This window comes from Salmo salar, chromosome 15 (assembly GCF_965601325.2).
Source record: "Salmo salar chromosome 15, fSalSal1, whole genome shotgun sequence".
Classification (NCBI taxonomy): Eukaryota; Metazoa; Chordata; class Actinopteri; order Salmoniformes; family Salmonidae; genus Salmo; species Salmo salar.
This window is the reverse complement of record NC_138305.1, coordinates 35,404,030-35,429,939: the sequence shown is the minus strand read 5'-3', so window position 1 is coordinate 35,429,939 and position 25,910 is coordinate 35,404,030. Positions and strand designations below refer to the sequence as shown.

General features: G+C 42.0%; 2 protein-coding genes and 2 non-coding genes across 4 annotated transcripts; all 4 read right to left on the bottom strand.

Moving 5' to 3' along the window:
* Positions 1 to 2,871: 2,871 nt before the first annotated feature.
* Positions 2,872 to 10,208, bottom strand: rir2 (Ribonucleoside-diphosphate reductase subunit M2). The gene is given in 10 exon segments (NM_001140023.1): positions 2,872 to 3,343; positions 4,017 to 4,130; positions 4,405 to 4,509; positions 4,624 to 4,757; positions 4,833 to 4,927; positions 5,228 to 5,361; positions 5,506 to 5,622; positions 5,813 to 5,959; positions 9,681 to 9,752; positions 9,977 to 10,208. Coding segments are annotated over 10 exon segments (1,164 nt in total). The 5' UTR covers positions 10,070 to 10,208; the 3' UTR covers positions 2,872 to 3,190.
* On the bottom strand, positions 3,544 to 3,682 carry LOC123727583 (small nucleolar RNA SNORD94). Its single transcript, XR_006759577.1, has one exon. It is a non-coding gene; the product is annotated as a small nucleolar RNA SNORD94 (small nucleolar RNA).
* On the bottom strand, positions 5,047 to 5,185 carry LOC123727581 (small nucleolar RNA SNORD94). Its single transcript, XR_006759575.1, has one exon. It is a non-coding gene; the product is annotated as a small nucleolar RNA SNORD94 (small nucleolar RNA).
* Positions 10,209 to 12,259: 2,051 nt separating the features above from the next.
* On the bottom strand, positions 12,260 to 17,018 carry tieg3 (Transforming growth factor-beta-inducible early growth response protein 3). The gene is given in 4 exon segments (NM_001139829.1): positions 12,260 to 13,301; positions 13,421 to 14,372; positions 15,017 to 15,289; positions 16,890 to 17,018. Coding segments are annotated over 4 exon segments (1,566 nt in total). The 5' UTR covers positions 16,935 to 17,018; the 3' UTR covers positions 12,260 to 13,005.
* Between the last annotated feature and the right edge of the window lie 8,892 nt (positions 17,019 to 25,910).

Sequence of the window (25,910 nt, the reverse complement as noted above, 5' to 3'; positions counted from 1 at the left end):
TGGAGTCTCCTCAATGAATAGGGAAATAGGGAAGAGGTGCATTTATCCTGGAACACACCCGAGCACAGGTGTCCCATTTCGCTGACGACCCTTCCGGCTCCGCCCACGACATGCTATTAAGGAAAACAAGATCAAAGAGAAAGAATTCGGCAGACAGAGTGGAGGGTCGTCACATTACAAATAACTCCATTAGAACATTAAGTAGCAGCCTACCTGTTGGCTCTTGGTCGTTGTAGTCTATCCTTCTCCTTTAACTTTTTATTCCGTAATTTTAATTCCACCTTGTATTGGTTAGATATTTCCTAACTTTTGCCACACGGAGGCTCTGTGACTGTAGCCTTTTGCTGCTTTAATGACAAGCGACACGCCAGTTGACGCTCCTCAGAGGAAGACCATCCTCAGTGAATTTCGTAAGAATAGTAAATCATTTAAAAAGTTATCCTAGCTAAAACTATACTAAATATATTCATGACATCAAATAATTGATTTAAACACTTTTGCAATGAAGGTCTACAGTAGCCTCAACAGCACTTTGTGGGGTGGCACCATGGTGTAGGCAAAGGACAGCTAACTTCCGTCCTCTGGGTAGTGACTTCAATACAAAACCTAGGAGACTCATGGTCATGGACATCCTTCAACATGTCAGAGCTCTTGCAGCATGAACTGACATGTCCACCCAATCAAAAGATCAGAGAATTAATCTAATACTGAACGCATAAGCTACAGCTAGATAGCACTGCAGTGCATCAAGTGGTGAATAGTTTACTCAGAGATAGTGTTCAACTATTGTTTTAACAAAGGAAGAGAGTGAATGTATATTTCACACTTTCTTCCCCACTTTCACTTTCTTCCCCACTTTCATGCAGCTGACTAGTTTTGCCTACTCAAACAATAGGTTCAAACAGAGGGATGCTATGTTAGCGAGCAGGCAATGACTATCCAACACATGGTAAGCTTTTGGTTTTACAAATTTATTGCCACCAGTGCAACTGGTAAACTGCTTACTGAACTGCTAACTGTACACTAACATTACTGCATCATGGTAGCGGGTTTACTAACGCGTTAGTTCTATTAGCTACGCTATGACATTAATTTTGCAAATACGGTGACAACAATGTAGGCTGTGTGCAGCAGTTATATGGTTTGGATTTCTTGTTCTTCACCTGGTCACATACAGCTGCTGTGTTGTTCATTGAAGTCCACAAGCGAAGGGAAAAGGAGGAGCCCATAGACGCAAGAATGAATAGTGTGGCTGCTATGAAAGTAAGCTGTTTGTGTGATCAGGGGTGTATTCATGACGCTGATTCTGTTGAAAAACATTTAAAAACGGAAGCAAATGGAATGAAACAGGGATAAACATACCTGAATTTTGCCAATATAAACGTGTTTTTCAACAGTTGGACTAATAACACCCTATATCAGCTAGATGCAGGCAAGAGTGTGCAAGGCTGTATTTAATGTGTCGTCCTCCATCTTAAACATCACCAACCGCCACTGCTACACTACACTTGTGAAAAGCAAGAGCAGCAATATAAATTATACAAGTTCTCTCTACTGCAGCAGTCGTGTTCGGATCTGTACGGGACCCTTCCGGACAAGTCAGTTAAAATTACACATACCCGAGACCTGTGACAATCATGTCGGATCCAACCCAGACGGTGACATTTAGAATTCTAGATCCGGACCCGCTCGGGTCTCAGATCAGGTCTCTGGTATTCAAGTAAAGGTGTATTCAAGTAAAGGTGGATCCATGAAGACCTCTAGTCGCCATCCTCCCCCGATTCAGAATTTCATAGTCATGGCAGACTTTGTGTAAGAGCCATTGAAGACAGCCAAAAATTATATTTTTAGAATTTATGGATTGTTCTCCATCCACCAAATTCAGACTATGCCATCTTCATAGTCATGGCATGCTTGGTGAAAACCGAGTATCCAATATAAAACACATTTTACCTCGGTAATTATGACCTGACCAGTCGAAGAACGCCCCAGTTTTAATTTACTTAAAAACATTGGATGCACGTGCCTGTCCTACATAGCTACTTCAGAAAGGTAGCTATTGGGACTGTTCATGTACCAAAAGCCATCCAACCATTTATTTTGAAGATTTATATCAGCCTGGTAAATTGTTTTTTTAATTAACTAGGCAAGTCAGTTAAGAACAAATTCTTATTTAGAATGACGGCCTTCAACGGCCAACTGTGCGCTGCCATGGGACTACCAATCACGGCCGGTTGTGATACAGCGTGAAATCGAACCCATGGTCTGTAGACACCTCTAGCACTGAGACGCAGATGCCTTAAACCGCTGCTCCACTCGGGAGCCGCGACTATTGTGGTCAGATTAATAAATTCACATGCCTTGCAAGAACGATTTCCATAATAATGTTTACATGGCACATCTGAAATCAGGCTACTTGATGGCACTGAAAAATGCTGAAAATCACATGGTCAACATCGACGTAGAACAAATTCTTATTTACAATGACAGCCTACCGGGGAACAGTGGGTTAAGTGCCTTGCTCAGGGGCAGAACAAGATTTTTACCTCGTCAGCTCAGGAATTCGATCCAGCACTGGCCCAAAGCTCTAACCACTAGGCTACCTTAGTCATGTGACAGGTGGGTTCTTGCCTAAATTCATAAACTGGTTTTCAGATCATTTTCCCCAATGACTTTCTTGCCCAAATTTACAATGCAATTCCTAGTGCAATATGCATAAGTGGTCTGAATATATGACATTTCCTATACACTTACCTTGTAGCATAATACTGCATGTCTTACATATTAGTAACATCCTATTATCCAGTCAGATACATTTTTACTTTAGTGCCAAGATTGAGAGTGTAAAGTAAAACAGGGTTAAATACGGCATTGGATTTTTCAAATTTAATTACAAAATTAAACAGATAAAATTAACTACTATACAAATAAGAACATGGATTAAACTAGAGATCTACTGCAAATAGGGTCAGTTGTGAATGGTAATATACATGTGTTATCTGTGGACCAGACAATCCAAGTACACACCCTAAATGGCACCCTAGTCTCTATATTGTGGGCTACTTTTCATCAGGGCCCACATAGGAGTCTGGTCGGTCCGGTAGCATCTAGTCTGGGCCATGTCCCTTTTCAAGTATTTACAGTTTCAAAAAGTCTAATGTCAAGGGCATCTTGGGGGCTTGTAAGAGCTTTAGAAGTCAGCATCCAGCCGGAAGGCGTTGTCTGTGGTGCCAGACATCACACCCATTCTCTGGTACTCCCCTACTCGCTTCTCAAAGAAGTTAGTCTTGCCCTCCAGTGAGATGTTCTCCATGAAGTCAAAAGGATTCTCCACTCTGTAGATCTAGAAGAGAAGTTAATTGGTGACTGCTAGTGGAATTAAAATGCTTTCATTAACCCCACCCATTTCTAGTAGCCAGAGTGCCTGTCTGTGCAGTCAAAGTCAACTCATTGTCATGTTTGGGTTACCAATGCACAATGGTGCTGGCAAGAGCACATGCAGATCTAGGACCAGGCTAAATTTAAAACTACAGCTTCACAGGCAAAACTCAGTCAGGCGTCTATATCGTGTCAGCACCCCCAGGTCAGCAGACCACATGCCCACTGATCTGAGAACCAGCACCAACACTCAGCTCCCATTATCAGCTGAGGTACGTACCCCTGCGCTTCTCATCATTGCTAGCCCATGTCTATCAATCACAAGAAAATTAAGTTGACTAATGGTCCACATTCACAGGTAGCCCAATTCTGATCCCCCCCACTAACGGGACTTTTGACCAATCACACCAGATCTTACAGAGCTGATCGGTCAAAATATCCAGTTGAAAAAAGATTAGAATTAGACTACCCATCTAAACGTAGCCTTAGAATTACAACAGGTGTTGGATTGAACTCATTCTTCATGTCAAAGGAGAAAACATGAGGGACAACTCCCTTACATAGTGCACTGGTCAAAGTAGTGCACTACATAGAAAGTGGGTTGCCATTAGGGACTGACCCATAGACTACCACCTCACCTTGTCAAAGCCCAACTCCAGCATCAGCCTGTCAGCCACAAACTCTATGTACTGGGTCATCAGGTCACAGTTCATGCCAATCAGCTTTACTGGAAGGGCCTTCGTCAGGAACTCCTGAAATGGGAACAAACATCAGCAATTATTCACTAATTCGGATCTTTAATATTCAAATCCGGATACAAAGATGTCTATAAAATGTTCCATTAAGCACAAATAGGGCCATGTGTCCCAAATGGCTTCCCATTTAGTGCCCTACTGACCATAGCTCTGTAGTGCAGTATGAGAGACATCTAGTGCAGTATAGGGAAAAGGTGACATTTGGCTCACATACCAAGAATAGGCTTAAGCCGAGTCAAGGCAACAGGCCATTATTGTTTAGTCAACATACCTGCTCAATCTCCACTGCGTTCCTGATGAGCTTGGTGACAGTCTCCTTTGAGGGCTTGTGCACCAGGTGCTTGAACATGAGGCAGGCAAAGTCACAGTGCAGGCCCTGGATTTAGACAGAATTAGTTAGAAAGAATGCTGGTGGTAGTGACAATTTCAACCAGGTTTGCCCTCTGGGGTAATCGTGTCGATTTTTAATCAACATAGTGAAAAGACCCACCTCGTCTCTGCTGATGAGCTCATTTGAGAAGGTCAGGCCAGGCATGAGCCCCCTCTTCTTCAGCCAGAAAATGGCAGCAAAGGACCCAGAGAAGAAGATCCCCTCAACAGCCGCAAATGCAACCACACGCTCACCTGGAATACAAGCAACACCATTACCAACTGATTGACCACAACAATCCCGTGCAGGTTTTTAAGAAATGTACCTACCAAATCCAGCATTTTTGTTACCGATCCAGTTCAGGGCCCAATCAGCCTTCCTCTTCACACAGGGGAGAGTTTCAATGGCATTGAAGAGGTAGTCCCTGTATGACAAAGTACATTGGGCACATTCTCAGAATGTTTAAGGCTACACTACAAAATGCTTAATAAATTGCTTAGGGGTTTGAAATATGGGCACTGGTAGAATACATTTTACTATCACGAGGCTCAGTCAGGCGTCTATATCGTGTCGGCACCCCTCAGTCAGCAGACCACATGCCCACTGATCTGAGAACCAGCGCCAACACTCAGCTCCCATTATCAGCTGAGGTACGTACCCCTGCGCTTCTCATCATTGCCAGATAATACAAATATGGTTAACATCCTAAATATCCAATACTGACCTCTCTTTGGGGTCTTTGATGTAGGTGTCAATGAGCAGGCTGTACATCTCAGAGTGGATGTTCTCCATGGCGATTTGGAAACCATAGAAGCATCTTGCTTCCGTCACCTGGACTTCCTGTGTAAATCGCTCGACCTAGTGGTGAAAAGGAAGTAAATGCTACAAATTCCACGCTTGAATACTGGACGAGTTGCCATTTTCTAACTCAAAATCAGTCATTTCTGACAGTGTATAGTGAAATAATGATTTTTGTTTTGTATGCATTCAAGATCAACTTACCAGGTTCTCATTGACAATGCCATCACTAGCAGCAAAGAAAGCCAGTACATGAGAGATGAAGTATCTCTCCTCATCCTTCAAAGAATCCCAGTGCTGCGTGTCTTTGGAAAGATCAACCTGGAAAACAAAATACGAAAACCAATTTAAAAAAAAGTATTGATAAAAAAACAACTGAATGCATGTGAATTTGTCTGCACCAAGTCAAAATTTAACAAGTGGTTGGTATGGCAATAAAGTACTACATAGAATCGTAACACGTAATTTACATGTAAAACAGAATAAAGCGAACGCATCAAGTTGGACATGCCTCCTCAGCTGTCCAGAATGAAGCTTCTGCCTTCTTGTACATCTGCCAGATGTCATGGTACTTGATGGGGAAAATGACAAACCGGCGTGGATTTTCTTTCAGGAGTGGCTCTTCTGTGTTGAATTTCTTGACATTTTGGGGCTTAACCTGAAAGAACACACAAGTGGTTTCTTTCTGGTAAAATGTTGCTTAGGTAAACGAGCATATTCCTCAATGTTAGAATATAAAAAGAGCATAGAATTAAAATGGGATGTACATGTAAACAACAAAAATACTAAAAGGCCTCCCATACCAGTTTATGTATAAGGTCAAGATTACTAATATATATATATATATATATATATATATATATATATATATATATATATATATATATATATATAGTAGACAGCGCTAACATTAGCCATTGTAGCTAGCTAGAGCTCAAGACAAAGGCTTTCTTTATTAAAACAATAACAGGGACATTCCTGTGAATATAAGGCAATGAGACAGCAACGACTTCTAATAAACTTTCCCAACTGAAGTTTCACAGGTTGAGGGATTCATAAAAAAATTGTAACAGTTCAAAGAAAATAAAGGCATTTTCCCACCCCATTTACAGTAGTGAATATAATAATAATGTTAATAAAATAGTTATGATTGGGGTTACAAGGATAAGCATAATGCCATTTAACAAAGGTAAACAGGTAATTTTATACACAACCATTCATGAATTTCAATCTATAGTTCACTAGAATGGCGGCATGAAAATAAATGCTCTATAGATTCTGAATCGGAGGAACAAAAAGGTCATTTTGGTCGCTTTTGACCATAGCATGGGTCAGTCACTTCCATAGCGATATATTGAATAATAATACAAAAATGACTAACTGCCAATCATATCCACTTGTTGAATTTATCCAAAAGATTCAAGTCCTTTTTAAACTTGGAAGAGGGAACCTCATAACAAAGTTTACTTAAGTATAAGGAAGTGGAATTGCTTTGCAAACCTTCATTTATTCTGAGTAATATTAACCTGAAATTGACCAATACCCTCAAAAGGCAAAAACTCCCCAGTGTTGTCTAACAAATCACATAAAATGAATACCCTTGTCAAACCAAAGGCCTTTGAAATTGAATTTCCTATTAATCGTAATAACTATTATTCCAAATCAATGTTGGGGGGGGGGGGGGGAGAGTGTGCTTGAATATGATTTTCCAGAAGGGGGGGGGGAAGTTGCTGGGTAAACTCACATTAGGAATTCAAGTCCACCAAGTTCATTAAAGCAGACTGTTAGGGATATGATACCACAGAGGTAGGATTACACAGAAATAATGGCAACCATTTTATTCTAAAAGCACCCACTAATGACTCAAAATCAATAGCCTGTAAACCATCACGATCATAGTCATTCACAAATTGAGATTTCCAAATACAATGTGTTTTATTCCTTCAAACAAATCTAAATAACAAAATAAACTTTAAAAAAAAAAACGTTATTAGAAGGGAACTGTCTTTGGTAAATTATTCTAGATAAACCATCAGTCTTGGACAGAAGAACACAAACCAAAATTGAGATCGCACGTAGCAGCCACTGACTAAATGAAACTCATGAAATTAATCCTATTTTTGATGTTTAAAGAGTCTGAAACATTGTTTTTTTGTGTACATTTATGCAACGGTGCTTTTTTCGCAAACGCGTTTGTTAAATCGTCACCCGTTTGTCGACGTAGGCTGTGATTCGATGAGAAATTAACAGGCACTGCATCGATTATATGCAACGCAGGACACGTTAAACTAGTAATATTATCAACCATGTGTAGTTAACTAGTGATTATGTTAAGATTTACCTCATAAAAAACGATCAGTTTCTAGCTAGCATTAAACTTCTTGCTGCCCTCACGTAACAGGTAGTCAGCCTGCCATGCAGGCTCCTCATGGAGTGCAATGTAAGGCAGGTGGTTAGAGCGTTGGACTAGTAAACGGAAGGTTGCAAAAACAAATCCCCGAGGTGACATGGTAAAAATCTGTTGTTCTGCCCCTGAACAAGGCAGTTAATCCCCATTCCTAGGCCATCATTGAAAATAATAATTTTTTTCTTAATCTGACTTGCCTAGTTCAAGAAAAAAAGGCAAATCAGCAGCCAAAAATACCGATTGTTATGCAAACTTGAAATCGGCCCTAATTAATCAACCTCTACTTTAGACTAAACAAAACTCAATCTTTAAAAAGGAAAGAGTTCAATTCCCAGTATGCTTTAGAAAATAGTCATTATCAAAACAAAAAGAATGCAACAATGGTCAGTCAGAGGAGCTGAGGAAATACTACATTCACTGACTACATTCATAAGATTGTAAGTGTCCTTATTCCATTCCTTAGATGTGTTTATTAGGTAGCTGTTGTGGAATTGTTAGATATTGCTGCCTAGTCGGAACTAGAAGCACAAGCATTTCACTACACTCGCAACAACATCTGCTAACCATGTGTATGTGACCAATAAAATTTGAGATACCAACCAATTCTACATTTTAATGGTCTGTTACTAGTTGTAGAGTTAAACCAAGAAAGTTGTTTTAAAGTTAGGTTCTGAGAACACCAAATATCTGAAAGTTGGAGCAGAAATGTCTTAAGTTAAAACAATGAGATGAATGCCTGGTGGGATACCTATTCATCCAGTCATCAGGAGCAACAGTCACCTCAAACCATAATGTTATCTGTAGAATATTTGTTTTTCAACTCAATTAAAGAATTTCACCCCATTGCGAAGTCCAACATTTTAAGTCAGCATCTGAGGAATGGCTCGGGGGAAATAAATGGTTAAGTCGTGTAATAACATTATATTAATAGTTTAGGTCTATAATTGGACTCAAACTTAAAATAAATCTCTGAAAATAAAAGATTCACATAATATCGATATTGAAACAAAATGAACGAACGCTGATCTTAGTATGCCATCAAATGATAAACAAAACGCATTTAGTGCTTACCTTGATTAATGTTCACATCCAAAACAAACAGTATGGCCCTATGCAATATCACTTATATGCGGTGTTCAGATAATAAACTCACCAGTTGAAACGGTATTAAGATTCATTAGCCTACTGTATAAGCAGGCCAACTCAAAGCATTACTCAGTCAGTCACGTAGCTCCACCCTGTGCGAAAGGCCCCCCCCGTCTCTTGTCAGGGCACCAATTTTATTTTTCAACAGGTTCACATCAGTGGTAATATCCTTAATGTCTGCTGCATTAAACTCAGTAGTTTTGTTAACGTTTGCAATTGAGGGTATTTTTATGAACCCTCTCAAAGGCATTCAGCCGAATAGCTTGTTCGTAAAATGTCCACCTCGGCTAATGTTACTAGCTAGCCTTGGCTGAACTTGCTTGAAGTATAACGTTAAGTGGAAAAGTGATGTTCGGTAAACCACCAGACTACAAAAAAAATAAAAATTCAAAGACAACAAACAAATTCAAATTAGGGCTTGAATACAATTTAAAGCTCAGGACCTCAGTTTAATGCGACCACTCACTCCGCCATCTTGTCACACCCCGTCAAGACGAAAGGCTGTCGTAACATGGCTTGAGTGGAAGGCTACTAGCTAGCCTTATGAAACAGCGAGCTTGTATAACTAGTCATGCAAATGCGGAACTATTTAAAACATTGCTTGCCTTTGTTAAATTTAGATAGCTAGGCGCATACTGTAATCATGACTTGATGGCTCACCAGTTTAACATCAGCTAGCTAGGATGAGAAACACTTGGCGCCAAATGACCACCTCAAAATCAAATTCTAACGAATTACCAGGCTAATTACATAACTCATGATGCTGTAAAAATGTCACTTTTCATAAACTGTTTGTACACTTTTAGCAAACATCTTGTTCACTCACCTCAGAATCGTCAGCAAAGATTTTGCGCGCGGTTCTTGAGGCCAGAATTCGGGTAGTGTTCAGGCTAGGAGGCTGCACGAGGAAACATTAAAAGAAAAAAAAGAGATTCCTTGACATATTAACTTAGCTAGGTAACTAATTAACCAGAACCTTGCTTCCTTTAGATTCAATTAAATAAATGTGTTAGACAGACGTGACCATTAGACTTGACAGAACGTTAGCTAACCAGTTGAGGTCACGCTCACTGACAATCTGCTTAAAATAAAGTTAACTTTAAGTCCGAAGTTCAAACGTACCGTGTTTTCTTTGTCGACCAGCGAAATGTTGTCCATTTGAGTGGTGATTGCATTGGTGTTCTTCTTAGAGAGTGGTGAGCGTGTTGTAAGCATTTTGAATGATAGACAGGTAATACAAGAGGATAAATTAAATATCGGTAAAATTGCACGGAGGGGAAAAAGGAAATAAAATGTATATACCTATGTATTCATATGCAGTACAGCACGCTTATTAAGTTACCCTGACAGATCAATGGCTCAACTGAATTACAACGTTTGGAGTTCCCTATTTATTGAAATTCTGGCGGTCGAATCCAAGCAGCCAATAGAAACAAAGTTGATGGACGGTATTTATATTTCCGGTATGGCGGAGCCAATCAGATTGCAATTCTCTCACGCGTCACTCCAACGATAATCTTTTTTGACGTTCTAAAACCGTGAAAGGAAGGAGTTACACAATGTCAAGAAAAGGCGCGCGAATATGAGACAATAGAGCTAGCATACTTTGTAACTACGGTTTAAAACGTTGATAATACAAAATATAATGTGTATATATAGTTCGAAATTGGTAGAAAAATGCAACGGTGCAAAGCAAGTTTAGCTACTATAGCAAGCTGGATGAATAGCTAATGTTAACTAGATTCGACGGATTGATTTGACTAATAAGCAGTATAAAATGTAACTGCAGACAAAGGGATTTTATAACTTGCTTGAAACGTTGTTTAAGTTGCCATTATAGAAAAGACCTGCAAACAAATTGTGTTTATCCGCTATTACGGATGCAATCCATTCTGTTGATGTGGCCAGCTGGCTTGTTTAGCTAAACCTACTCAACAAATACAGTGTAGCTAAACGTTTAAATGGCTCAAGATGTCTATATTTGATTACATTATACACAGACAAAGGCCAACTTTCATACGCAAGTTACTATTTTCCTGATATTTAAGCAGAAAGACCAATTTAGCCAACCTGGTCTCAGAGCATTTCGTATGGTATGTAGACATCCACAAATGAATATCACCCATTTCGTATGGATTGGCTTGACCGTGATCTTACTTTCATTTTAGCTAAAGCTGTTAATGTAGCTGCAGATGAGCATGATACCATTTGGAAATAAATAATGCTACCTGGATGAAACAGTAGTTTACATTTATTCTGGTGTGATTCAAGTCATGTTTTATTTTGGCCAATTAAATTTGTGACAATCCACTCTGTTTTGTTACGTGCTGCTGGGCACAAAGTCAAAAGGAGACAAAAGACGGTCAAAACAATGAAGTTGGCCCATGAAGATCCTGTTGAAATGAAACTGAGCTCCATCGATTGGTTGGGAGGTAAGGTTACACTGAAAAGTAGGACAAAGAGGAGTTATTTGTCTTACCAGTGCTACTCTTTACTACACATATCTAGATTGTCTTCCATATACGGATTGACCATTTCCTCCGAACATAATGGGTACTGTTATACGGAATATTAGAAATGTTTGGCTGTGTGACAAACTTCCCAATGCAGATGCTTGCGAGATACAATTAAAACAAAACCATTGTAATATATAAATTGTACAACTGAATACATTCAACCCAACTCCCCTGAATCAGAGAGGTGCAGAGGGATGCCTTAATCGACGGCCATGTCATCGGCGCAGTTGTTGTTAACTGCCTTGCTCATGGGTAGAACAGTATATTTTTTTTCCGGGGGATTTGAACCAGTGATCTTTCAGTTACACTTTGCCACTAGAAAAAAATGATTAAGTACACGATGCAATAGCCATATATTTCGAATTATATTGCAAAAGCTTGACAAAAAGTGCTAAGTTTATGTGTGATATGATGGTGTGTGTCCATAAACTTAGGAACTGGAAACCTGAAAAAAGCATTTCTTTACTCAAAGAAACTGTACTTTATTTTATTTTCACTGAGTGGCGTTGTTGTCCTATATTTTAGTGGGAGGTTTACGTGGACTTTCGGTCAGTAAGACAAATGTGTGGGTACGGTGTTAGCCAGTTAAAATCCTCTGATCGTTTCAGCTGAACGGTCGTCTCCAATTGGTCGCGCCCCTTTTAGCGCTGTAAAATACTGCAATTTAATTAGTGGAACGTTGTTACTGGGTGGAGTGGAGAGACGGGTATTCGAAGTCAAAGGGGATCGAGTGCGATTGTGGAACAACACGTAATATTGTTGTCAACACTGCTGAGATATTAGAATTAGGAATTACAATAATTTAATAGGATCTCTATGGATGAGATTGAGAAATAGCGTTGGGTGTTTCATCATATGTTATTGAGAAAATATAGACCATACAACCAAGTTTAGTCATGTATTTTATTATGAAAAAAACAATGGGACTCATGACCATTGCCTACATTGAAAGCTAGTAAAACTACACATAGGGACAGCACTTTTCTCAGCGTGACCATATCTATAGAATTCATTCATACATACATTGATTACTCATATTATTAGTATGGTGAAGCTTTATAAAGTATTTAGTATTTATTAAGAAATGTGAGGTATTTATACTGGTTATACTGTATCTGTAATAAAACAAAAACAAAACGATCAAGCTATCAAAAACAGCACTTTTTAAAACAAATGTTTATTAAATAATATGCAAAGCAAGAAAGTAGGTAGTGTCACAGTGAGGAATACTGTCCACTGACATATTAAAAAATATCAATAACATATATTGACGTATTGTCAATACATGCAGATTGGAATACACATAATCATATAGATATTCATATATACATATTTACAATCACAGAGACCAATAGTAACAGATACTGTAAGCATGACGCAAAGGCTTTGGCAAAAAGAGTGCATACATTTTGCTAAACATTACATACTGTATACATATTACATGAGTAAACATAATTACAATATAGAGATCAAGGAAGTACAAAACAAGCATAATTAAAAAATCCAGTGCAAGGTCAGTTTGTTTCTGTCCATGAATGTGTAGCAGCCTATGGTTTTGTTTCATTTTCTCCTTAGTCTTGTGTGGTCGGTGGTGGGATATTGTCCTGAGATGACCGTACGGCCTGGGAGCCCCAGCTAATTGGGGGAAGGGACCAGCACACTGAGAGGAAGATTGGAGCCACTCGACGGGCCCTTAGATACCGTCATCTTGTGGAGGTCGCGGACTTCAGCCGGCCAAGTGGAGGTCCTCTTGGAGGTCATGTGTCGGCGAGCATGCTTGGTCAAGTGGTCGCTGCGCATGAAGCGCCGATCGCACACGTTACACACAAACTTCTTCTCACCGGTGTGTGTTCGCCTGTGGCGGGAGAGCTCGTCGGAGCGGGCAAACTTCTTGTCACAGCCCTCCCAGTGGCAGCTGAATGGTTTCTCACCTGGGTAGAAATGGAAAGCATAAGTACATCAGTGGAAGATAACACACTACATATTCAACATGATCATTCATGATCATTCATGATCATTCATCTAATTGTCGTATTGAGTGGGTATCTACCAGTGTGAGTTCTGAGATGAGCCTTGAGGTGGGAACTTTTGAAGTAGGTCTTCTTACAGCCGGGGAAATTGCAGACGTAGTTCCGCCTGCGGGAGAAGTCTGCTTGTGTGGCATTGCTGCTCTGCCCTGAGGGCATGTAAACTGGAGCTGGGGCCAGGGGCAGGAGCTTTGTGTTACCCAGGGTCATTACAGTCTGTGCGCACGATGGAGCCTGGGACACGGGGGGCTGGGGAACCACAAACATCACCGTCCCCTGAGTCACCGAGGAGCCCACCAGCTGCAGCGACTGGGGGAAGGAGGGTGACTGGGGTAGTATGGGCTTGGCCCCCCCCTGGGTCATCTGGACTGGGCCTGCCTGGACAAATGCTGAGATCATCCCTGTCCGCCCGTTGACTGGAAACACCTGGCAGAGGACCTGGGAGCTGGGAATGGGGGGTGAGGACCGGGAGGTGGCGGTGGGCTGGAATGGGGACCTTTGGGTGGGAGTAGTAGAGGGGCCTGTGCTGCTGTCAGGTAAGGATGGACTGCCTTGGTCCTTCTCTACCTTAACACACAGATCAGTGCTGCAGCTCTGTGGTTCAGTCTGCATAGGAACGGCCTCAGCCAGAAGGGTTGTAGTAGGGTATCTGTTGGAGTTGGTGTCTGTGTGCTGCCCTACGAGGGACTGAGGTGGAATGTTGTTGCTGTGCTGTGTGAGGGCCCTGTCAGCAGTGTGCCGGATGACACTGGTCACCATGGCTCTGCTGGGCAGCTCTGGAGCTCCAGAGCTCTTGAAGATGGGGACCATACCAGGTCGTTGGTCCAGGAGAAGGGCATTTTCGCAGGGAAGATCTGCACAGAGTCTAGGCCGGGTTAAGACTGGTCTGGGGCCTGAGCTGGCCAATGAGGTGGTGAGGACAGCTGTTGTGGTAGCGGTCTCGGTAAAGCTGGGGCTGTGAGGGGGGGTCATGCACTGGGAAAAAGAAAGAGAAACAGGAATTTAACATTTGAACTGTCAAATGTGAAACAAACCAATTTAATTCTCAATAAAAAAAGCTTATTGTAGTTTTGATTGATTAAAATGAGTTTTGGGGGGCCTCCCGAGTGGCGCAGCGGTCTAAGGCTGCATTACTACAGATCCTGGTTCGATACCGGGCTGTGTCGCAGCAGGCCGCGACCTGGAGACCCATGAGGCGATGCACAATTGGCCCAGCGTTGTCCGGGTTAGGGGAGGGTTTGACCAGCCGGGATGACCTTGTCCCATCGCGCTCTAGCGACTCCTGTGGCGGGTTGGGTGCATGCACGCTGACACGGTCACCAGGTGTACGGTGTTTTCTCCGACACAATGGTGCGGCTGGCTTTCAGGTTAAGCGTGCATTGTGTCAAGAAGCACTGCGGCTTGGTGGGGCTGTGTTTCAGAGGACGACCTTCGCCTCTCCCGAGTCCGTACGGGAGTTGCAGCAATGGGACAAGACTGTAACTACCAATTGGATATGACAAAAAAAAGGGGTAAACATTTTTTTTCCGAATTCAGGCTTTTAGGCTACGTTAGCAAAAAACGTGATCTTCCAGTATACATTTTAACCACAGTAGCCTACATAGTGAGATTCCACATACCAGCGATGAGAGTGCGATCGGGTCCTTGGAGGACTCGATGATCTCAGGGTGCAGGAGGAGAGAGTCGCAGGAGTCCGAGGTAGGGGTCAGGGGGCGTGGCTTGTCGTTTGCTGACCTTTGACCCCAGGAGCTCATGCTGACAAGTGCTTCGGCGGCCTCCAGGTCATGGTACTGGAAGGTGCTGCAGCAGGACTGCTCACTGTCATGCCTGTTCCTCTCCATCATCATCACCCTGATGTCCATTACATCAGCCTGAGGGAGGGAGGGAGGCCACTGGGAAGATGCAAAGTTAATCACCATTACAGCACATTATATGTCCCAAATGGAACCCTATTCCCTATATAGTGCACTACTTTTGACCAAAGCCCTATGGGCCAGTAGATCGGACGGAGGAAGGCCACACCGTTAACCTCCACCAGGGACAGATTGGGACCAGAAATCGGCCTGGGCATTTCTGACATGGACCATCCCTTTTTTTCTTCTCGGGCCCCCCATTATTAGCCAAATAAATAATTTTTATTTAGACTGTCCCAATAGGCTAAAGATGGACCAGCCCATCTGGCATTTTTCCAAACTGCCCAATAGCTAGTCCGTTTCTTATCACCATGACAGCTCAATAACTTCTGATGGTTGCAGACTCTTCCAACACGGACATCTACAGTATCTCACTAAATATCTCTAGTCCTAGTACTACAATGGTTCCCTCAAATATCATATAAGCATCTCATTACCAAGGTTCATTGAACAATAATGGACCAAGGGAGAAACATCAGACTGTTTTGAGTCCCAAGTCATGAACCATAGAAGCCTCAAAATGGTGGAAACGCCACATAGACAGTAGTCAATGAACAGGGGTTGACTATTCTCCTAGATGTGCATGTAGCTATGTAGTGCAGTGGGCTGGCATCTGCTGAACGCTATGTTGCACATCTAGAAGAATACTTAGTTGCTGAATGCACAGTGCGGCTGCTAACCGCCTCAGAGGCTTGGAGAGACAGAAAAGGAGAGAGGGGCCCCACTGCAGCGCTGGGCAGCCATTTGAGCAGGTGGGTGCACCCAACCCTACCAGCTCCCAGTAGCTCACATAACATTGGATTTGGGAGGCAGGAGGAGCCTCCCATCACCAAAAATAGACCTGTGAGTGACATACACCACTGTAAACTGTGGTGCACGAGGGGGTGGGGGGGCTGCATCAGGAAGTCTTGGGTTAAGTTGAGAATCCCCCCCATTTAACTGCGCTTGAGGACTAAGGACACTCCCCTGCATTAACAGCCAGTCACTTTGTTTTGTTGACACCAATGGAAGCACTTTATAATCCAAATCCAACCTTCATCCAACATAGATGATAGAATCAGAAACAATCAATTAGTGAATCAATCAATCAGTTGTCTACTTATGACCAATATGTTCAACCAAGCTCACTGGAACAAAAGCCCCATAGCAATACGCCAAAACAGTCATATTAGCCTAATAGAGCACAATAAAATGCAGGAACAGGTGTACATTTGGCTACTAGGGGCAACGGTAACGTAATACCATCACATAACAACGAACAATCTAATTACAAAGTAATACAATGTAACAATGCAGTGATATAGAGCAGATACAATGTAGCAATATGTGACCACACAGTTGATACAGTGGCCGTTGGGCAGGGATACATTAGTTTCAATCTGACCTCAAACGAACCATGCTCCCTTTGTGAAAAAACTCCACGGTCAACTTGGGCTGCATGCTTGAATCAATGCATGTTATAATACATGTATTGCAGTCATCGGTATTTTATCGATGGGCTTTGTTATAAATATCTGAAGATAACAACTTAATGCCGTTAGTTAATTAGCCAATTTAAAGTAAAAATCCATCAACTTACCCGACAAGGTTGCTCTGAAATCAGGGGTGGTGTAAAAGTCAGCATAGGAAAGTACGAGTAAAAATAACAATAGAGATACTAGCAATGCGAACACTCAATGGGACCTGAGCACACAAGTATTGCCGCTGCCAATAGCGGACTGGCCTCAGCTGAGTGAATCAAAAGCAGAGACGAAAAAAAACAGAAACAAAATTCGGAATAGACTGGCTGGTGGTAACATGTTACCAATCAAAAACAAAGGTGTAGCGGACGCCGTCCAATCAGAGCGCAGGCAGCGCGTGATCAGTACGTGATTGTGGGCCTATTGGAGGAAAGAGGGTGCGTGGCTGTTGGTGGGCGTGACGGTGGAGTCAGCGGTGTCAGAGTAAACCCAGTGAACTCGGTGCTCGAGAACTAGAGGAAAGGTTGAAACGGCGAACAGGCGAAATCGTGAGATACTTGCACGCGTCTGGCTTGCTTTGCCAGGGGAGCGCGCGCCAAGCGGGTTTGCGCAAAATGGGGTACACAAAGACATGAATAGAGAAACTTTCGAATATAGGCTACGTGAGCTTCGAAAATAAAGAATTTAGCACTGTTTTTATGTGAAACAATATTATTGCGCCTTTGTTTTATTATAGATGAGTGTAATTACTGTGTAATAAGTGGTGTAATAAATACGTGTTACTCAGTGAATAAGTGTACATAAATGTTAGTCAGTCAGGATTCTCAAATTAATTTGAGATTTATTTTAGAGAAACAGTAATAAGATAGTATAATTAGGGTGAATGGGGGGGGTCAAAATATAGATGGAGCTTCATTGTTTGGAAATGCATCTATAGACTATGGAGCATTTTGAACAATCGCACCAGTATCCATAGTAAACAAAAACAATCCCACGATGTTTTAAATTCATCAAATTATGTGCCTGATCAAAAAGGATCACAAAACAGTGTATGGAAGTATTTCAGGATCACAGAATAGTCGAAGAATAGGAAATACCAACAAAGGGCGTTTGATAGCCAACACACTTGAGAGATGTGCAAATTACTCAAGTCATAGTATACATGATATGTATATTTCAGCTTTGTTTATACATTCAATGCCTCTTATTGTTTTGCTGTGCCGTTTTCCTTTTCTCCGGTCTCTGAATTTGCACCCCACTCTACCTCCTCCTTTCCCCTCCCCCAACGGGCGAACCCAAAGAACCCAATGACTCCAATGCGTTAAGGTTGTAAACAGGCTCCCGATAAAGAATTTCAGGGCGGGGCCTCTGAAGTAGGGAGCTTCACCCCCTTTGTTGTGGATGTATATTAACCCTAAAAAGTGCCTTTGTATTTCACTCGGTGCTGTCCAGGCTTGAGTACATGCCACATCCAGGTCCAAAGGGCTTTGTTCCATCTGATAGTGAAGTGAACAACAGAAAATGAGCACCACTTCTATAACTAAGAAAATCCAGAAAGAATTATTCAGAGGAACTATGTTGTAGGGATCTTGGAGGGTTGAGAGAGAATATGTCAGTCAGTCTGAGATGGAGGCAACAGACAAAGCTTTTTCTCACTCCCTGCTGGCTCCCTGGAGATTGTATTAAGCGAACAGAAAGAAACATTGTCTCCAATCTATGTGGCAACCAAAGAGAATGAAGTTGTTGTTTATTGGACATGCATTCAGGTGTCTGACAGCTTTCTTTGTCTACACATTTTAAGACAAATCACTGCAGAAAATATTAGACCACCCATTTCTATAAGATTCTAAGGTTCCTTCCTGATTTGTGATTTCCTTACAATGGTAATGACAATCAAAGTATTACAGCAATGAACGTGTTTCCCTGCCTTGTATGAAATTGTATTGGTGTGAATTTTATGCTTTCACATCAATTTGACAATTCACAAAGAAGACTTTGTTCACACAGACGCACGTATTCACAGGAAAACATCAAAGATATCCATTCCAAAATAACTAGACAAGTCTTGTCGTGGGGAAAACAATGATGTAATCTGAAAGGGTGTAGCTTGGGTTGAGATGAGTTCAATTTGGGATAGAACATAAAACAATCTCCAAGCAGTCGCTTTCAGTTTTATACACTGTTGTCGGGATCTGTTTCTGCAGGGGTTGGACTATGTAGTGTTAACTCTCTCTCTCTCACACACACACCTCTTCATCTCACTGTGCACCTTTCTTTTCACTGTTACAGATGAGGCCAGAACAATCCAGTCTCATCTTGTACACACACTCTTCATTCTGTAGATTGTGTTGTTCTAAGGCAACGCATAGCAGTAGAGGCTGCTGAGGGGAGGACAGCTCATATTAATGGCTGTAACGGTGTTAATGGAATGGCATCAAACACATGGAAACCATGGAAACCATGTGTTTTGGTGTATTGGATACCATTCCAATAATTCTGTTATGCCATTACCACGAGCTACTCCTCCCCAATTAAGGTGCCACAAACTTCCTGTAACGCATAGCACCTGTTGAGGCGGTGGGTGTAGAAGGCATTATAATGTGTGTGTGTGTGTGTGTAGTAGAAAACTGTTTGGCTGGGAGTTTTAGGGTGACACCACACTGCGAGCCAAGGGTGGCCCTGGCCCGCTATAGAGACAGCTGAGAGAGAGCCAAGAGACTGGTGGAAAGGGAGAGAAAGGGAGGTGCTGGGAGGAAAGTGAGGCTGAGGTAAGCTGAATGAACTTCGATACACACACACACTCATGCACACATGCACACATACAACGCCTCCAGACTCCAGTAGAGGGGTGGTAGTGCACATATATAACCTCTTCAGCTGACAGCCACTCCCTGCTAATATACACTGAGGGAAAACAGATCTGGCTCCAAACTACCCTGCTGACCCGACATATACACTTCTGACATTTTCTAACCATAGAATGTTTAAAGCATTGCCTTGCTTTAAAACAAACTCATTTGGATCTTTTATTTTTCCTGGATCTTTTGTTGGATCTTGACATCAATATAGCAACACTTACATAAACCTGACCTCAATAGGATCACACATCAAATCTAGGGTTTTCCAAAACATCCTTTGGGGTGCCCGGGGATGAAAGTCATGTAATTTCTTACGAACAAGGAAGTCATTGTTCAATATAGCCAAATGTCAACCCCAGTTTCTGAGTGATCTACATTCAGAGTTGGACTGGCCATCTGGCATTTCGTGCAAACACCAGATTGGCTGGTCCATTTTTAGCCCAGTGGGCCTGTCTGACTTGTTTGTTTTTTGTGCTAAATGATCATTATCTGGCTAATAATAGGGGCCTCAAGGAAATACATTGTCCAGTGTGTTAGAAATGCCAGGGCCGATTTCTGGTTCCAGTCCGCCCCTGCTTGCCAACGCTTGCTAGACTCTGCCTGGCGTGTGATAGGATGGTTATTATGGTGAGAGAAAAAAAACAGAACGGAAGGAGGCAAGGATGGGATTGTAAGTTTCTGCCAAAAAGAAAGCAAAAGTTAATTTGATCCAGGCTGGAAAGACTTGGCTTATTCACCAAACTTCTAGGCAAGGGTGTATATAATATATACTGAACTAAAATATAAATGCAACATGTAAAGTGTTGGTCCCATGTTTCATGCGCTGAAATAAAAGATCCCAGAAATGTTCCATATGCACAAAAAGCTTATTTCTCTAAAATATTGTGCATAAATGTTTTTATATCCCTGCGAGCATTTCTCCATTGCCAATATAATCCATCCACCTGACAGGTGTGGCATAAAAAGAAGCAGATTAAACAGCATGATCATTACACAGGTGCACCTTGTGCTGGGGACAATAAAAGGTCACTCTAAAATGTGCAGTTTTGTCACACAACACAATGCAACAAATGTCTCAAGTTTTGAGAGAGCGTGCAGTTGGCATACTGACTGAAAGAATGTCCACCAGAGCTGTTGCCAGAGAATTAAATGTTAATTTCTCTACCATACACCACCTCCAACCTTGTTTTAGAGAATTTGTCGGTACGTCAAACTGGCTTCATAACCGCAGACCACGTGTATGGCGGCGTGCTCACGAGCAGTTTGCTGATGTCAACCTTGTGAACAGAGTGCCCCATTGTGGTGATGGGGTTATGGTATGGGCAGTCATATGCTACAAACAATGAACACAATTGCATTTTATCAATGGAAATTTGAATGCACAGAGATACCGTGACGAGATCCTGAGGCCCATTGTGCCATTCATCCGCCGCCATCACCTCATGTTTCAGCATAATAATGCACAGGCCCATGTTGCAAAAATCTATACACAATTACTGGAAGATAAAAATGTCCCAGTTCTTCCAGGGCCTGCATACTCACCAGACATGTCACCCATTGAGCATGTTTGGGATGCTCTGGATTGACTTGTACAACAGCGTGTTCCAGTTCCCACCAATATACAGCAACTTGGCACAGCCATTGAAGATGAGTGGGACAACATTCCACAAGCTCAAATCAACAGCCTGATCAACTCTATGAAAAGGAGATGTCGCTCTGCATGAGGCAAATGGTGGTCACACCAGATATTGACTGGTTTTCTGATCCATGCCCCTACCTTTTTTTAAAGTGACCTGTGACCAACAGATGCATATCTGTATTCCAAGTCATGTGAAATCCATAGATTAGGGCCTAATTTATTTCAATTGACTGATTTCCTTATATGAACTAATTGTTGCATGTTCCGTTTATATTTCTTTTTCAGTATTCAGACCCCTTGACTTTTTCCACATTTTGTTACGTTACAGCCTTATTCTAAAATTGATTAAATACATTTTCCCTCATCAATCTACACACAATACCCCATAACGACAAAGCGAAACCAGGGTTTTAGACATTTTTGCAAATGTATTAGAAATAAAAAAAACAGATACCTGTATTCAGACCCTTTTCTATGAGACTCAAAATTGAGCTCAGGTGCATCATCTTTCCATTGATCATCCTTGAGATGTTTCTACAACTTCTGTGGAGATGGGAGAACCTTCCAGAAGGACAACCATCTCTGCAGCACTCCACCAATCAGGCCTTTATGGTAGAGTGGCCAGACAGAAGCCACTCTTCAGTAAAAGGCACATGACAGCCCGCTTGGAGTTTGCCAAAAGGCACCTAAAGACTCTCAGACCATGAAAAACAAGATTCTCTGGTCTGATGAAACCAAGACTGAACTCTTTGGCCTGAATGCCAAGCATCTGGAGAAAACCTGACACCATCCCTACGGTGAAGCATGGTGGTGGCAGCATCATGCTGTGGGAATGTTTTTCAGCTGCAGGGACTGGGAGAGTAGTCAGGATCGAGGCAAAGATGAACGGAGCAAAGTACAGAGAGATCCTTGATGAAAACCTGCTCCATAGCGCTCAGGTCCTCAGACTGGGGCGAAGGTTCACCTTCCAACAGGACAACAACCCTAAGCACACAGCCAAGACAACGCAGGAGTGGCTTCAAGACAAGTCTCTGAATGTCCTTGCGTGGCCCAGCCCGGACTTGAACCCGATCAAACATCTCCGGAGAGACCTGAAAATAGCTGTTCAGCAACGCTCCCCATCCAACCTGACAGAGCTTGAGAGGATCTGCAGAGAAGAATGGGAGAAACTCCCCAAATACAGGTGTGCCAAGCTTGTAGCATCATACCCAAGAAGCCTCAATGCTGTAATCGCTGCCAAAGGTGCTAAAACAAAGTACTGAGTAAAGTGTCTGAATACTTATGTAAATATAATATTTCAGTTTTTTATTTTTAATAAATTAGCAAACATTTCTAAAAAACAGTTTTGCCTTGTCATTATCGGGTAGTGTGTAGATTGATGAGGGGAAAAAACGATTTCATCAATTTTAGAATAAGGCTGTAACGTAACAAAATGTAGAAAAAGTCAAGGGGTCTGAATACTTTCGAAATGCATTGTGTGTGTGTGTGTGTGTGTGTGTGTGTGTGTGTGTGTGTGTGTGTGTGTGTGTGTGTGTGTGTGTGTGTGTGTGTGTGTGTGTGTGTACAGCATATCTCCCTATACAGTCCCTATGGGCCTTGGTCAAAAGTAGTACACTATATAGGGAATAGGGTTCCATTCAGGACAGAGCATATCTTTTTTATATGTGGGATGCAGCCTACTGATAACCAAATGATTAAGAGACTCCAGAAAATAAACGTTTTAGGTTGTCAATAAATTGGTTAGCAGTAAGCATAGGGGCCATGCAGCGTGGGTGGGTGTGAGACGAGAGAGGATGCTGGGAGCTCTGGGCAACAGATGTGATGTCCCCCAGGGACACTGAACAAACAGTGGTGGGCTCACCGACCAAGGCAGAACTCTCTCTCTCTCACACACACACACGGAAATGAGCGCCACTTCAGTGGACCTCACTAACAGAGCGGAGTGTGTTGAGGTGGGTGGGATTCTGGAATGTTGGGAGGGCTAGACTCAAGCACTGAGATGTAACATGCTTGCTGTATTGCGTACTGTCCACACTCCCTCTCAACCTAAACTCCCTTAGTGGAAGTGTATGTGAGAGAGGAAGATGCTTCCAGTGTCATCTCTGTTGAGTCCTGAGGCGAAATATCTCTGGTTAAAAATGTAATCATGGTTAACAATTACTCAGCACTCCGAGAATGTATCTGACACCTCACATTTTTTCTTTGTCTGAACCCTGCAGGCAGGCAGAATTCTGACTGCCAGTTAGACCATGCAGCTAACAATCGACACCGTCAGGAGAGTTGGGCCCGAGCTAAGACCTAAAAGGACTTGCTAAATCTCACCAGGGTGAATGTGGCCCACGCCCCTGGGGTGAAGAGAGGGCAAAGACTGGCTCAGACTGCAAAGGACAATTGATGCACCCAAAATGGCACCTTATTCTCTATGGATCCTGGAATAAAGTAGTTCACTAAATAGGGATTAGGATACCATTTGAGACTGCACATGGACAAGTATTTAGTATTTTATTAGGATCCAATAAAGGCTGCCTCACTCTGCTGTACCGCACCACTCTCAGCACATAGGCTAGGCCTACAGTACATTCTGTTTGTCAGACTCGTTTAACACAGAACAACTACAGTTGAAGTCAGAAGTTTACATACACCTTAGCCAAATACATTTAAACTCAGATTTTCACAATTCCTGACATTTAATCCTAGTAAAAATTCCCTGTCTTAGGTCAGTTACGATCACCACTTTATTTTAAGAATGTGAAATGTCAGAATAATAGTAGAGATTTATTTCAGCTTTTATTTTATTTCTTCCATCACCTTCCCAGTGGGTCAGAAGTTCACATACACTCAATTAGTATTCGGTAGCATTGCCTTTAAATTGTTTAACTTGAGTCAAACGTTTCGGGTAGCCTTCCACAAGCTTCCCACAATAAGTTGGGTGAATTTTTGCCCATTCCTCCTGACAGAGCTGGTGTAACTGAGTCAGGTTTGTAGGCCTCCTTGCTTGCACACGCTTTTTCAGTTCTGCCCACAAATTTTCTAGGGAATTGAGGTCAGGGCTTTGTGATGGCCACTCCAATACCTTGACTTTGTTGTCCTTAAGACATTTTGCCACAACTTTGGATGTATGCTTGGGGTCATTGTCCATTTACAAAACCAATTTGCGACCAAGCTTTAACTTCCTGACTTATGTCTTGAGATGTTGCTTCAATATATTCACATAATTTTCCTTCCTCATGATAAAAATTCCCTGTCTTAGTTCAGTTAGGATCACCGCTTTATTTTAAGAATGTGAAATGTCCGAATAATAGTAGAGAGAACGATTTATTTCCAATAATTTTCCTTCCTCATGATGCCATCTATTTTGTGCACCAGTGCACCAGTCCCTCCTACAGCAAAGCACCCCCACAACATGATGCTGCCACCCCCGTGCTTCACGGTTGGGATGGTGTTCTTCGGGTTGCAAGCGTCCCCCCTTTTCCTCCAAACATAACAATGGTCATTATGGTTAAATGGTTCTATTTTTGTTTCATCAGACCAGAGGACATTTCTCCCAAAAGTACGATCTTTGTCCCCATGTGCAGTTGCAAACCGTAATATGGCTTTTCTTTTATGGCGGTTTTGAAGCAGTGGCTTCTTCCTTGTTGAGTGGCCTTTCAGGTTATGTTGATATTAGGACTCCTTTTACTGTGGATATAGATACTTTTGTACCGATTTCCTCCAGCATCTTCACAAGGTCCTTTGCTGTTGTTCTGGGATTGATTTGCACTTCTCGCACCAAAGTACGTTCATCTCTAGGAGACAGAATGCGTCTCCTTCCTGAGCGGTATGACAGCTGCGTGGTCCCATGGTGTTTATACTTGCGTACCATTGTTTGTACAGATGAACGTGGTACCTTCAGGCGTTTGGAAATTGCTCCCAAGGATGACCCAGACTTGTGAAGGTCTACAATTTTTTTTCTGAGGTCTTGGCTGATTTCTTTTGATTTTCCCATGATGTCAAGCAAAGAGGCACTGAGTTTGAAGGTAGGCTACACATCCAATTGACTCAAATGAAGTCAATTAGCCTATCAGAAGCTTCTAAAGCCATGACATAATTTTCTGGAATTGTCCAAGCTGTTTAAAGGCACAGTCAAGTTAGTGTATGTAAACTTCTGACCCACTGGAATTGTGATACAGTGAATTATAAGTGAAATAATCTGTCTGTAAACAATAGTTGTAAAAATTACTTGTGTCATGCACAAAGTAGATGTCCTAACCGACTTGCCAAAACTATAGTTTGTTAACAAGAAATTTGTGGAGTGGTTGAAAATGAGTTTTAATGACTCCAACCTAAGTGTATGTAAACTTCCGACTTCAACTGTAGCTGTACAACATATTTCACAATGGTTGTGAATGTGATAAATTTAATGGATATTTTTGTGACACAATAGTTTGTAATCACAAAAATTATCACACAACCATTTCACCGTCTCATTATTTTTCGAAAATCTCTGTTGTATCACAAACGTGCCAGAAATTGTACATCAGTTGTACATCTTGAGTGTGTAGGTGCCTAAGTGTCTTTAAAAGCCGGACTGCATGATGTTCAGGACTAAAAGAGCTGTGAGAAAGAGTTCTCAGGCAGATTTTATTTTACTTTCTCAATCTAGA